Source organism: Xyrauchen texanus, chromosome 22, assembly GCF_025860055.1.
Source record: "Xyrauchen texanus isolate HMW12.3.18 chromosome 22, RBS_HiC_50CHRs, whole genome shotgun sequence".
NCBI lineage: Eukaryota > Metazoa > Chordata > Actinopteri > Cypriniformes > Catostomidae > Xyrauchen > Xyrauchen texanus.
This window is the reverse complement of record NC_068297.1, coordinates 22,975,789-22,991,208: the sequence shown is the minus strand read 5'-3', so window position 1 is coordinate 22,991,208 and position 15,420 is coordinate 22,975,789. Positions and strand designations below refer to the sequence as shown.

Here is a 15,420-nt window from a genome sequence, read left to right as displayed (position 1 = left end):
CATTCAAGTGGCATTCAACTGACAAAATTTATAGTCAGGACATTAATAATTAAACATTAAAATTACAATTTGGAAGAAAATGTCAGAACTTCTTAAACTACTTCAAAGAGTTCTCATCAAAAAATCCTCCATGTGCAGCAATGACAGCTTTGCAGATCCTTGGCATTCTAGCTGTCACTCACTCAAAGTTGTTTCGATGTAGTGACACTAGGAGTCACCCTTGGGAGCCCCAAACAACACTGATCTTTGAAAAAGGACAATGGGAATTGGCGAGTGGAAATTGATTGCCACTCCCCTGGACATCAGGGTATAAAAAGAGCTGGCTCACAATCACTCATTTCTCTGCCGATCCATTCACCTCTGCAAAGCTGTTGGATTTACGGCGCATTACAGCGGCTTCTCCCCCTCTTGCAGAGAATGCCCCTGGAGGCTTCAAAAGTCTAAAAGAGTGTATTCTTCCTCTAAAGGAATATATTTTCTCTAAAAGAGTGGTACTGATGGAGAGCATCTTTTTAAAGATGCCTTTCCGTCTGTGTGTAATTTCTGGTTGTGGTCGTTATCTCTCCGCTTCCCACGTAAACCCCCCACGGACCTCCCATTCCCCAGTTCTGTGATGAGAACTCATTCAGTGCTCGCAAAGCGGATGAGCTCTCGATCGCAGCAACGGAGAGCGGGCTGATCCAGTCTGACACCGAGGACTCGACTGGACTCCCCCCTTCCGGTGTGGTTTCCCAGTAGCAGGCTGACATGCAGGTGGCGGCCATGCTTGCCTGGGTGGCTACGAGCATCAGGCTGGAATGGAACCCTCCACCGCTTAGAGATCTGCACGAGGGTAGTTCTGACCCGGGATTGATGCAGGAGCTGCGCTCGGTGACCGATCCCGTTCTCCGGTCACGGTGCAGTCTCTCAGGCAGGCAATGTCCACTCTGGTGGTCCATGAGCGCAAGATGAGGGAGGCTGACAATGTATGATTCCTTAACGCCCCCGTCTCCAAGGTTTGCCTATTCGGCAACAGCATCGAGTACTTTACCCAGCAGTTCTCGGTGGTTAAGAAGCAGACTAAGAGGCTATCCAACACATCCAGCCCCGGCATCGATCAAGATCCCACACCCCATATGCTTGTCACCAGTGGGCTGAGGCAGGGGTGGAAAAATCCCATTTTGTCCTCACTGAGCGAGGTCACCCTTGCCCTGCTAAGGTAAGTGGGCATCCGCATCATCAACTATCTTGATGGCTGGCTGATTCTAGCTCACTCACGAGACTTGTTATGTGCACACAGGGACGTGGTGCTCAGGCACCTCAGCTGGCTGGGGCTTCAGGTCAACTTGGCCGTTGATCCAGGACAAGCACGTGTTGGTCCGGACAGACAACATGGTGACAGTAGCTTACATCAACTGCCAAGGCAGCGTGCACTCACGTTGCATGTCGCAACACGCCCGCCGTCTCCTCTGGAGTCAACAGTGACTCAAGTCGTTGCGAGCCACTTACATCACGGGCGACCTCAACAGCATGGCAGACGTGCAATCACGGCAGGTCACGCTCAGGGGAGAGTGGAGACTCCACCCCCAGGTGGTCCAGCTGAGTCGATTCTGTCAAGCGCAGGTAGACCTGTTCGCTTCCCGGGAATCCTTCCACTGCCTGCTCTGGCACCGGGCACAGATGCACTGGCACACAGCTTGCCACAGGGGCTATGCAATATGCGTTCCCCCAGTGAGCCTACTTGCACAGACCATGTGCAAGGTCAGGGAGGATGAGGAGCAGGTCATCCTAGTAGCACGCTAGTGGTCCACCCAGTCTTTGTTCTCAGACCTCACGCTCCTTGTTACAGCCCCCTCACCCTCCCAGTGAATTCCCCTGAGGAGAGATCTCCTCTCTCAGGGACGGGGCACCATCCGGCACCTGTGACCAGACCTCTGGATTCTCCACATCTGGCTCTTGGACCGGATGTAGAAGACCTAAGTGGCCTTCCATCACTCAAGCTCGGGCTCCCTCTAGGAGGCACCTGTATGCCTTGAAGTGGCTAAGTGGTGTTCTTCCCGACTCGATCAAAAAATACTTTTTTCAAATAGTGATGGTGCTGTTTTTTTACATGTTCTGACTATAATTTGTGATCAGTTGAATGGCACTTTGGTGAATTAAAGTACTAACTTCGTTCCGAAACAGCAAAATCTGTACAATATTCAAAACATTTGGCTACCAGTGTATTTATATATATATATATATATATATATATATATATATATATATATATATATATGGGGGGCTTCAAGCAGAAAAGGTTGGGAACTACTATGTTTGAGTGTGTGAAATGGGTGTGTACCTAATAAGTTGGGCATTATCATGTGGCTGCTGTGGAAGCAGTCGAAGTTTTCTCCAGTCCAAAAACTCATGGAGTGTTGTGAAGGGGTCTTGGGTGATGGCACACTTATCAGCATCACTCCAAACCTCCAGTCCCACCAGAGCTACACGAATATTCAGCACCCTGTAAAACTGAGAGCACACACACACTCTCATGTTGGTGCAGCTATCATTATGAGGACTCTCCATGGACATAATGATTTTTATACTGTACAAAATATAGATTCTATCCCCTAACCCTTTGTTTCCCAATCTGGGGTACGCGTACCCCTGGGGGTACGTGAGGTGACAAGGGGGGTATGCAAATTACATTCTGAGATTTAACGTTCTTTCAATTTCATCACAGTCTAAAATAACATTCAAAACCAGTTCATGTATTTCTCACTGGCAAATTTTCTGTGCCCTCTAGTGTAGAAACACCAAAATGGTTGTGTCATAAAAAATGCTTTTACTCATGCATTGTGCGTCACACAAGTATCTTTTTCGTCAGCCCAGTCTAGTGCTAAGTGACGTAGCTTAATGATAGCAAGTAAAATACTTAACTGTTTTACCAGATTTGCATGTCAGTCGTCCACGATTTTAGTTTATTTAATTTTTTCGCCGTTTAAAACGTAATTTGTATTTAAGGTTAGCTGCATAGGGAGTTTTGATTCTGATGGTATAAGTTCATAAGCTTTGATGACAGGTGTCAGACATTCAGCAGCACCAAATAATTTCCATATTCAAAGGCTGTAATTTTCAATCACATTTTCTCGCAATGTTTTTACATTGTTGCATGATGTTTTTTTCAGCAAATGAGCTCAACCTTGCTAACAGTGTCAAATGTGACATAAAAAAAAGCTGACCGCGAAATTGCACAGATACTTAATGCTCAAATTCGGCCGGCAATGCCGTAACTGCAATGATGCTCAATTCCAGGCAGAGAACCGAACATGCAATGAGGGGGGAGTTTTCAAGTTATGCAGTTATATCATATCTAGCATTCCCATCTCAATCAGCAAGCAATTTATTCAGTAAATGTACATGATTATTATAACATGTACAAAACATGTACAAATATAACATGTTTAATATAACGGAGTTGTTTTACAAAGATAATTGTGTTAAACAGACATATTTTCAAATGACGTGTGAATTTTATCTATGAGTTAGAGAGGGGGTACGCAAAAGGATGTTGAATGTTTGAAGGGGTACGCACCTTTAAAAAGTTTGGAAACCACTGCCCTAACCCTAACCCAACCCCTAAACCTAACCCTCACAAAAAACTTTCTGCATTTTTTAATAAAACATCATTTAGTATGTGTACTAAGCCATTTCCCTCGTGGGGACCACTGGCTGGGCCCCACAATGTAGATGATCTCAGGTTTAACTATCCTTGTGGGGATATGTAGCATAACATAGCATAAACATGTCCACACACACACACACACACACACACACACACACACACACACACACACACACACACACGTTGGTCTACCTATCATTATGAGGACTTTCCATAGACATAATGACTTTTATACTGTACAAACTATAGATTCTATCCTCTAAACCTAACACAACCCCTAAACCTAATCATCAGTTCAACTTTCTGCATTTTTACATTTTCAATAAAACATTGTTTAGTATGATTTTTAAGCGATTTGAATTATGGGGACACTAGAAATGTCCTCATAAATCACATTTATAGCATAATACCCTTGTAATTACTAATTTGTAACTTACAAAATTGTCCTCGTAAATCACAAAAACACGCACACACACACACACACACACACACACACACACACACACACACACACACACACACACACACACACACACACACACACACACACGCGAGCACAAACTCTACCTGGATAAGTACTGTTACATATAAAAGTATTGCAAATATATATATATATATACACTCACCTAAAGGATTATTAGGAACACCTGTTCAATTTCTCATTAATGCAATTATCTAATCAACCAATCACATGGCAGTTTCTTCAATGCATTTAGGGGTGTGGTCCTGGTCAAGACAATCTCCTGAACTCCAAACTGAATGTCAGAATGGGAAAGAAAGGTGAATTACCCTTGTAATTACTAATTTGTAACTTACAAAATTGTCCTCGTAAATCACAAAAACACGCACACACACACACACACACACACAGACACTTTGTTCCCTTTCTGTCACTGACTCAATATTGTATCGATGTAGTGACTCTTGGGAGCCCCAAAACACCTACAATTCTTTGAGAAAAGGCCAATGAAAATTGGTGAATGAAATTTGCATGTCACTCCCCTGGACATAAAAAAAGGATCTGGAATGCAGGATTCATTCAGTTTTTTTTCTTTGGAGCCGAGCGGCTGTGTATCTGCAAGCTGAATCCACTGCTGTTCCAATTCACCTCTAAAGAAGCGTTTGCTGTTGGATATACGGTGCATTACATGGTGATAAACCAATAGATTTTTTTGTTGCCCACAGTTTCCTTTTTCCACTTCTAATGTTCAGTTTGTACACAACACTTCCTGTTTCCTGTCTGACAATGTGGGAGCAATGCCCTACTTCCAGTCAGGTCCCACCCTCTATGGCCTGCTTTTGGTTTAGCTTCTTAAGGTGAAACAAAGAGCCAAATATTGTACTTTACTCAACCAATACAATTCAGTACGGTGCATTGCAGCGGCTTTCTCCATCGGGACGCTTAGTGCAGAGCAACGCCCCAGGGAGCTTCGACAGCGATAAAGGGTGTATTTCTCCACTAAAGAAAAATTCCTCTATTAGAGCAAACGCACTGATGTGAACATCTTTTTAAATATGCCTTTCTGTCTCTGTGTAGTTCCTGGGTGTGGTCATTACCTCTCCGCCTTTGAAGGCCACGATCGCTGCTTTACGTGTCTGGGCCGTAATCACATTGAGGAAGCGTTCGTGGATAGTTCATGTTCTCACTGCGAGAACATGACCATGGCAACTTTGTGGTCGTGGATTTCCTTCTTCTGGGGGAAAGCCACTTCTGCTGTCCCCTTCGATGTTCCTTCTACATATGGGTATGAGGCCGCCCAGGGGCTTCTATGGGTTTGGTTCCGCCGGGTATTCCTCCATGGACTGCTCATTCCCCAGTATGCTCATTTGCTCCCGTCCAGTTCTGGGATGAGACAGGCAGCTCGCCTAAGTGCCAGCCTAATGTCTCTTTTGGAGCTTGTTGGTTGGATGAGATGTTGATAGCTGCATCGGAGAGCGCCTTGGTGATGTCAGACACTGAGGACTTGACTGGGCTGGCACCTTCGGGTGTGCAGGTCCAGTCTGTGGCCGATGTGGAGCTGACCACCATGCTTGCCTGGGCTGCCACGAGTGTGGGTCTAGAGTGAAATCCTCCACCCACCCATGAGCACTCGCGGATTGGCGACTGTTTTGTTGGGGGCGGTTGTGGTCAAGTGGTAGAGCGGGTCGGCAACCAAGTTCGATTGGTAACAACAGGTCAACTGGGAAAAGAGCAAGCTCTCCCTGGTTCGTCTCTTTTCTCGACATGGAGTTAGACTCAGTCTCAGTGTCAGTCGGTGCTGGACTGCCTGAACTAATCCAGGCGGAGAACGGCGGTCCCACTGAAATACTTTCAGAGGCTCCTGGGGCATATGGCATCCTCAGCAGCAATCACACCACTCGGGTTGTTGCATATGAGACCGCTACAGCACTGGCTTCAGACTCGAGTCCCGAGGTATGCATGGCGCCACGGTACACATCGCGTGGCTATCTTACCGGCCTACCGCCACATCTTCAGCCCTTGGACAGACCTTGCGTATCTGCTGGCTGGAGTCCCCCTACAGCAACTGTCCAGCAGTGGGGATTTCTTTAAGACTGCAAGGGAAGCTCAGCTTCCCCTATAATGTCAAAAAAATTATGGTCAAATATGTACTATTGTGTAAACAATTTATTGACTAAAAATGCGTTAGAACACGTTCATCTCGAAGACGAGTTCGTTCAGAATCAGCTACATTACATATAGCAGGTTGGCTGACTCGATTTACTTCTCATACATTCCCGTAGTGTCAGTGCATTTCCCTGTTGAAGCCGAGCGTCCATTGACTTCAATGGGGCTGCTCTGAAGAGTTTTTTTCAGTGCTCCGAAAATAGACGGTCATTGGATAAATGCTGTGATTATGTCCCGCCCACGGACGCTCAGCGTCTCTGGGGGTGAATGAGGAGTGGGCTGGCCCGGACTCCGGGCTTCCGCGTGATGATTGGAGGATCTGTCGAAAGACTGCATCTCCTTTTGATTGACAGCGAATCTGTACTATAAGAAGTCACTGAAGCTATTTCGCGCTCAGTCCCATCGCGGATTTCTCAAGTGTAGTCGAAAGACAAACTGCTGCAACCTATTTCTTTATATTTGTTTGGCGAAATTGCTAATCAATTTGCATAATACATTTCACACAATTATACACCACATTCCTTGTTTCAGTTTTACCAAGTTTAATATATTTTGTTTTAGAGCATTCGTTCGTTCGTTCGTTCGTTCGTTCGTTCGTTCATTCATACAGTAGGCTAGGCTAGCGTAGTACGGGTGAAACTGCGCACGATGGCAGATGGTGCTAATATTGTCGACCTGATTTTGGCGAAGCCATTTGAAAGTCTTCTTTACGAGGAAAAAATTTGAATTAAACAGCAGGGCAGATCAACACCTAAGATTGATTTAGTGCAAAAAATAGGGAAAAATAACAGGTCTTTTCAGCTCTCCTGGTAAGACAAAGTTAGCTGGCTGACTGGAAGTGCTGTGACAAATAAAATGTACTGCTGGCCATGCCTCTTGATGAAACCATCTCACGGATGTGTTGTTTGGTCAGAAGTGGGGATTGGAGATCTGTCTAACTTTGACAGGGCATATAAAAGACATGAAAAGAGCAATGAACATGTGAGTGCATGTGCAAGATTAAGTTGCATGGGCAGGATCAGGGTTGAGCATGCAATCAATGAAGGTGCTCGCATTCAAGTGACTAAACATAATGAAACAGTCAAACAAAACAGGGCCTTCCTAAACCGCCTTATTGATGTAACATCCTTGCTTGGCCGACAGGAGCTGTCATTTAGGGGACATGATGAGAGTAGTGAATCATCCAACAAGGGAAATTACAGGGAGTTCACAGAAACATTATCTAAATATGACTCTGTACTGTCCACACAATTAGAGTCCTCAACTGTGTTTTCTGGTATGTCCCATACTATTCAAAATGACTTGATCTCTGCTCTTGCAGCCACCATTTCTGATCAGATCAGATTCAGGATGCTCCCTTTTTTGGATGGCAGGTGGATGAAACAACTGATATATCCTGCCGTGCCCAACTCTCTGTCATTGTTCGCTATGTGGATAGTGCAGGTAAAATTCAGGAGCGCTTTATTGGATTTTTTGATGTTTCTGGAGGGCTGAGATGCTCAGTCCGCTTTTGATGTTTTAAATGAGAACATGCAGGCCTACAATTTTAAGGATAAGCTTGTGGCACAGACCTATGATGGGGCTGCTGTCATGGCTTCAGCACTCAATGGTCTGCAGGCCAAAGTGAAAGCAATAGCCCCAAGTGCAATGTTTGTGCATTGCTATGCACACAGACTGAATCTGGTGCTGTCACAGGGGGCTAAATGCTTGCCTGAGTGCAGAATTTTTTTGCATCACTCTCTGGGTTTGGCACATTTTTTCAAAATCCACAAAGAGGACGTCTTTTCTGGAGTCTGCAGGCTGTTCAAGGTTGCCCAGAAACGCTCCTACTCGATGGAATTTCACATCACGGATAATGAGCACTGTGGCAAACAATTATGATGGTCTCCTGCAGACATTTGAAAACATCATTGCAGACACGACAATTGATGATGATACACTGGATTGTGCCAAAGGCTTTCTGAGGAAACTGGAGGATTTTGAGTTTGTGTTCATGTTGTACACATATGAACAAATCTTCACTGAGACTGATGTGGTCTTTGATGTTGTCCAGCAGAGGGCTGATGGATGTTTTTTACTGCAAGAAAAGAATTGAATCTCTTCTTGCATTTGTCAAAGAGAAAAGGTCAGAGGGGGCTTTCCAATCTGTTTATGCCAAAACAGCAGATCTCACATCAGACCCACGAGATGAGCCCATGAGAAAGCGCCGTCTGACCCAATTGCAGGATCCCCAAGAGCACTACAGAAATCTCTACATGGCCATCCTTGATAACATCTTGGAGCAGATTCCTCAACGTTTTTCAAATTTGGAAAGTATGCTCTTCTTAGAATTAGTCAATCCAGGGAAATTTCATGACACGAGACAAGAATTTCCAGAGGAGGCCTTCCAAAGTGTCCTGAAAAGTTATGGCCATCACTTTGATTCAGGGAGACTGAGGTCCGAACTTCAAGTCCTGCATTCAGATCAGGACTTGCAGGGTAACAGGGGAAAGCTGTGTGATTACTTGGTGTTCCTCAAAGACATGGAGTTGGACAGTGCAATGCCTCAGATTTACAAACTGTTCTCATTAGTGGCAACAATTGGAGCTACATCTGCAGGTGTAGAAAGGAGCTTCTCCTGTTTAAAGCGTCTCAAGTCCTACACCCGTAACACAATGGGCCAAGGTCGTTTAAGCAGCCTAGCTCTGCTGGCCATTGAGAAGACACTGGTCAAGTCACTGGAAAAGACGCCTAGTTGGTACGACAGAGTCACAGTGCATTTTCTCGAAAAGGAACGTAGGGCAGAATTTACTTTTAAATAAGTTTATAATGTAGGCCAAAAATGAGCTTCCCCTCTTTGAAAGACCAGCAGCCGCCACTGCTGTCCAGGTGTGTCGTGGTGATTTCAGGTTTGTAGCTGATTTCAGGTTTTACTACTGTATCCATGTGGGGACATTTGGTCCACACAATTAGGCAACACCTGACTCACACACAATATCAAAACCCCATTCGCCACTATGTACTTATCCATCCATTATAAAAAAAAAACACTGTATATCCATCCATATCTTTGACTGGCCATCAGTCAATTAATAATCTAAACACTCATCTGTTTATTAGGTTGAGTCTTTCAATAGAGGTTCTCATTTAAAAAGCTTGTCCTTTACCTCAGCAGTCTCACATTTATCTTTGTCAATCAGAGTTCTATTTAAGAGATCTAATCTAATCTATCATGTTCATTTGGCAAAGACTAGCATTTTATACCTTGTCCACGTAGTTGGCGATCTCAGCTAGTCTCTGCTTGACTTTCTCCACATCTTTTCCTTGTTTCTGAAACTGAACAAGAAGAAAAAGACAAAATGGAAAGATGAATTATGAGAAACAAAGACATACTGAAACAAATGTAAGACTGTAGTATAGACGGGTTTTGAACAACACAGGACACTCTGAGTAGCAGACAGACAGACAGCCACTTACTAATCTTTTTAAGGAAAACAATTTTCTGTAAAGTAGTTTCATATGACTGTACAGAGCGACATCAATCTGAGCTAATAATATTTTATAAGCATCCGACACTACCCTGACCACTAAAACTAAGCTTCACAAAACCATTTTGCATTTACATTAAGATATTTTTTAGTATGAGATCGCACACACACACACACACGCACGCACACACACACATACATGTTGGGTTTCCATGTTGTATGGGAACTTTCCATAGACATAATGTTTTTATACTGTACAAACTTAATATTCTATCACCTAACCCTACCCTTAACCCTCACAGAAAACATTCTGCATTTTGACATTTTCAAAAAACATAATTTAGTATGATTTATAAGCTATTTTCCTCATGGGGACTGACAAATTGTCCCCATGACATCAAAAATATCTGGTTTTACTATCCTTATGGAAACATTTGGTCCCCACAAAGTGATAAATACAGGCTCACACACACACGTGCACGCGCACGCCACACACACACACACACACACACACACACACACTTCAATATACAGACAGATGTGCTGATAAACCAACAGCTTTCTTGTTGCCCTCAGTTTCCTTTTTCCACATCTAATGTTCAGTTTGTATACAACACTTCCTGTTTCCTGTCTGACCATTTGGGAGCAATGCCCTACTTCCAGTCAGGTCCCACCCTCTATGACCTGCTTTTGGTTTGGCTTCTTAAGGTGAAACAAAGAGCCAAATATTGTACTTTACTCAACCAATACAATTCAGTAATTAGAGACTATGATGGAACATTTGCCTTGATATTTCATTCTCAATGAAACATATTTACAAAAGCACTTAAACAGTACATTGTGTGAAACAGTTTAGTGAGCATATAAGAGTTTAAGCACATGTGATTGGTTATTTACACTGTGTAAAACCTGTTACATTTTTTATTCATGCACTGTAAAAAGAGTAAACCTGCCATTGTTATTTTAAGGAGATATTTGTACCTGATCTAACCCTTAAAATTTGTTTAGTTGGTTGAACCTCATGATTCAGATTGATTCAGTGATTTTGAATACTATTTTTAGACTTGAATCAAACCAGGTGATTTAAATGTTACCACATGAAGCACATTTTTCTCTCAGTAGTTTGTCCTCACGTACTTTAGATGCTCATGGCAGATATGGTAAGGTCACTATAATGCGGTCACAATGTCTTCTGTCCTACCTCTCTGTTGTCTGCTATAATGATGAGCTCCACATATTTGGTGGTCTTCTGAACATCTCGTTTATGCTGCAAAACATGAGAGAAGGAATACAAAAGACTGGTAGGGTGAGTGAGAGACTGGGAAAGTATTGCAATGTTTTAAAAAACATATTCATAGACATAAAAATAAGTCTATTAAATTGTCAATTTGTAGTTTTGTAACACATCAACAAAATTCATCAGTCGACCAAAAAGTTTAATCTAGAGTATATTACTGAATGTGACCCCATCACCTTATGGAGTGAGTTTACAGTACAAATCCAAAATAAAAGTAGCACTACACTGCTGTCTAACAGAATTTGCGGATGTATTCAAACACTCTATACAACCCATAGTGAAACATTCAAGAACAATTGGAATAATGTTATAAAATTCCCTGCTAAATTGTCATTTCAACATAGAATTTTCAGGAATACATAGCCAAAAACTATTTTAGTGGAAAGTTAATTTGTGCCACCAAAAACATCACCAAACTTCACCTCAGAATGCTATTCTGAGATGACATACTTCTCACCACAACTGTAGAGAGCGGTTAACTGAGTTACTGTAGACTTTGTCAGTTTGAACCAGTCTGGCCATTCTCTGTTGCCCTCTCTCATCAACAAGACATTTCCGTCCACAGAACTGCTGCTCACTGGATGTTATTTGATTTGGCACCATTCTGAGTAAATTATAGAGACAGTTGTAAATTCTAGAGACCAGCTTGTCTGGCACCAACAATCATGCCATTGTCCAATTTATTAAGATCACATTTTTCCCCATTCTGATGGTTGATTTGAACATTAAATAAGCCCCTGACCTGTATCGGAATGATTTTATGCACTGCACTGCTGCCACATGACTGGCTGATTAGATAATTGCATGGATGGTTTTTTGTGCCAGACAGGCTGGTTTGTGTATTTCTGTAACTGCTGATCTCCTGGGATTTTTACACACAACAGAGTCTAGAATTTACTCAGAATGGTGCCAAATCAAAAACATCCAGTGAATGGCAGTTCTGTGAACGAAAATGCACTGTTAATGAAAGAGGCCAACAGAGAATGGCCAGACTGTTTTGAACTGACAAAGTCTACAGTAACTCAGATAACCGCTCTGTACAATTGTTGTGAGAAGAATATAATCTCAGAATACTATACTGAGATGCAGGTTGGCGCTGTTTTGGTGGCACGAGGGGCACCTACACAATATTAGGCAGGAGGTTTTAATGTTGTAACTGATCGGTGTATGTGATATACTGAATAAACATGCAATATTCTTCATTCCCAAGAATGTATTTTCTTCACCGAAAAACATGAAGCGGGATTAATGTTCAGTATTGTGCAAGGGTGAAATTAAGTCTCTTTAATAAGTACATTGGTACTACTACTCTGAATAATTTTAAGCATGACATACATATTATTTAGACATTTTCTCATTGGTTTTTAATGAAGGGCGAATAAGGACGTAAATTGCCTTGTTAAACAGATTATGCTAAAAAACTACTCTCACATCTCACAAAATTTGATGCTGTCTGCCACAAACCCTCTGAATTCAAACTTCAATACCAACAACAGTCAGTTAAAACTTTGACTAGCAGTTCGGTTGTCACCATGGCGACGATATCACTTGCCTTAATCTCCTTCTGATGGATCCTCATCAAAAGAACGGTGAAAGATTCTACATTCCTAAAATGTAATACACATCCTAATCCTAATCTTTTCACAGTATTACACAGATATCATCAGTGTGCCATTGAGTGCTATTATCATTAACGAACACTAGATGAAAGATTTCTATTAACTCAAATAAATGAAAACGAACTTAATTGGAATAACTGAAATTAAATAGCAATTCATTTTTATTTTATTGTAGTAAAATACTAAATGACTGTAAACTAAGTTTAGTTTTAGGTACACAGTTTCAAATGAAAAAAACATGAAAATTCTACAAGATAGCAAAAGCACTAGACTTCCCGAGAAATGTAATGCAGTTAAAGGAGCTCAACCAACAGCATTTGTAGCATAATATTGATTACCATTATTTTCTTTTTTTTTTTTAAAGTTGCTATATGTAATATTTGTACTGTACTAACTCATAAAATGACCATAATATTATATCAGAATTAGGAAACATGCTAAGTTGAAATACTGGCTTCTCCAATAACAATGCTACAGCCAGTATACTGTATTCTACTTTGAAGTTTCCATTCCGGGCCAGAATTTCTGTTTATGTTTTCGCCTGTGTGATCCCGCCCACTGCCCATTTCCCAATAGTATTTCGACACCCCGGGTTGCCAGATTTGAACAACACTGCGTGCTGCAGCCATTGAAGCCAGCAAAAGAACTGAATCAGAGATAACAGATTCCACTCGACCTAAAAAGTCTCGCCATACGTGACCAGAGGCGTACGAAAACAAGAATTCATATTGGAGATGCCTTTGGAAGACAGAGACAGCTTAAAGCCCCAGCATCCAAAAACGGATGCTGAGTTGGCTAATTTGTGTGTCAACAATCTGGCAACCCGCATGAATTTCAAGTCTGGGGCGGTGGAGACAACACTACAATATTTTGAATTTGGACAAGAGTACCCATTTCAAACACTTGTTGTCAGTCTTACATATAGCACCTTTAAAAAAGCAAAAACCTAGGTGACATTGAGGCACTTACAATTGAAGCGAGGGGGCCCATATTTATATGTTAAAATACTTACTGTTTCAAAAGTATGATAATGACAAGATGTAATGATGTCTTATCCAATTTTCATGAGAGTGCTAATTCTAATCACAATTTTATTGCCAGGGCAAAGCGCAAGTGGGTGTGGGTGTGAATGTTTGCGCTATTGTGGGTGTATGCGCACAAACTGTGAGTGTATTGTATGACAATGAAGTGGCGCAAAGTGCAATTTGCTATTTTCCTGAGACGTTTGAACTCAGTTCCTGCAATTGCAGTTTGGAGATTCCACCAGCAGGTGGTAATAAAGTTAATGTACAAACTATGAAATATATTGGAACATCAAATTATGTCCCTGAAAATCAAAGTTCCCCTTCTGTCGCTCTCTCCACGTTGTGTCAGAGAAGCGACACTAGGGGTCTCTCTTGAGCGGCGATATTCACCTCTGAACTATGAAAAAAGGCCAATGAGAGTTGGCAACCAGTATTTGCATGTCCCGCCCCCGGACATACGGGTATTTAAGCGGCGCAAATACGGGAGTTCATTCAGAAAATTTCTTCGGAGCTGATGGTCGTGTCTGCAAATGCTGCGTATACACACCGAGTTCCTGCTATCCTCTGCTGCATGCTGTTGGGTCTTACAGCACACAACAGTGGCTTTCTCCTGTTTGCACGGCTGTGCATTTCCTGCCCCTGAGCGCTTCCACAGTGCAGAATATTAAAGATCTCTTTCGAGTTCTTTTTTCTAAAAGAGTGATTTTATTTTTAAAAGAGTAATTTCCTCTAAAAGAGCAAAACACAGCGGCGTTGAACGTCCTTTTAAGGACGCGTCTTTTTCAAGATGCCCGTCCGCCCCTGTGTTGTTCCTGTAGAGTACTCTCCGCTTCCGACGGCCACAGGCGTTGTCTCGTGTGTCTGGGCAGCGATCACACCGAGGCTGCATTTGTGGATGGTTCATGTTCTCATTGCGAGAACATGACCATGAAAACATTGCGGTCGCGGCTTGCTTACAACCGTAAGCAAGCCACTCCAGCCGCCCCCCCGTGTCGCTCCTTCTTCCCACGGGATTGAGGACGATACGGCTGGCGATGGAGGCGATTCGGGGATGGCAGCGGGTGCAGCTCTGCCGGGTACGCCCCCTCGGACCACCCGCGCCCCGACACGCTCGTTGACTCCCGTCCCCGCTCGAGGCGATGGCGGCTCGCCTCACAGCCAGTCTGCCTACCCTCTTGCGATGGAAGCCGATGAGTTCGGCGTGACATCGGACGGCGTGGGATCTGATGCTGAGGACTCCCCTGGGCTGCCGCCCTCGGGCTTGCAAGCCCAGGAAGAGGCCGACGCACAGATGTCCAATATGCTTTCCCGGGCAGCCGACAGCATGGGCTTGGACTGGAACCCTCCGTCCTCCCCACAGCCATCGCGGCTGGACGACTGGTTCTTGGGTGCTGGGCACCGCTCACAGCCTCAACCCCCCCCCGGTTCCATTTTTCCCGGAGGTGCATGATGAGCTGACGTCTTCGTGGAGAGCACACCTCTCCACTCGTCGCACCGCCACCTGCTCATCCGCTCTCGCCACCCTTGATGGTGGAACGCGCCACGGATACACGGCGATGTGTCCCCAGGTGGATAGAGCTGTTGCGCTCCATCTATGCCGGTAGAATTGAAGTGCATGCTGATACAATCTCTGTTAATACTAGCCATGATTTGTGTGTCAGTAGATGAAAATCTCTGTAATATAACTGAGCCTATCCAAATTCTGAGGAGAATCAAATATTTCATGCATATAAAAGGATT

The 15,420-nt window shown here is 43.3% G+C and overlaps 1 protein-coding gene across 1 annotated transcript in view; it reads right to left on the bottom strand.

Moving 5' to 3' along the window:
- Positions 1-15,420, bottom strand: part of adam12b (ADAM metallopeptidase domain 12b) — a 165,662-nt gene that overhangs the window by 68,967 nt on the left and 81,275 nt on the right. Inside the window, exons 7-9 of the mRNA XM_052153684.1 lie at positions 10,941-11,006; positions 9,516-9,587; positions 2,321-2,490 (exon numbers count right to left, since the gene is read on the bottom strand). Coding sequence (XP_052009644.1) covers positions 2,321-2,490; positions 9,516-9,587; positions 10,941-11,006 — 308 coding nt within the window. The remainder of the gene's footprint in view (positions 1-2,320; positions 2,491-9,515; positions 9,588-10,940; positions 11,007-15,420) is intronic.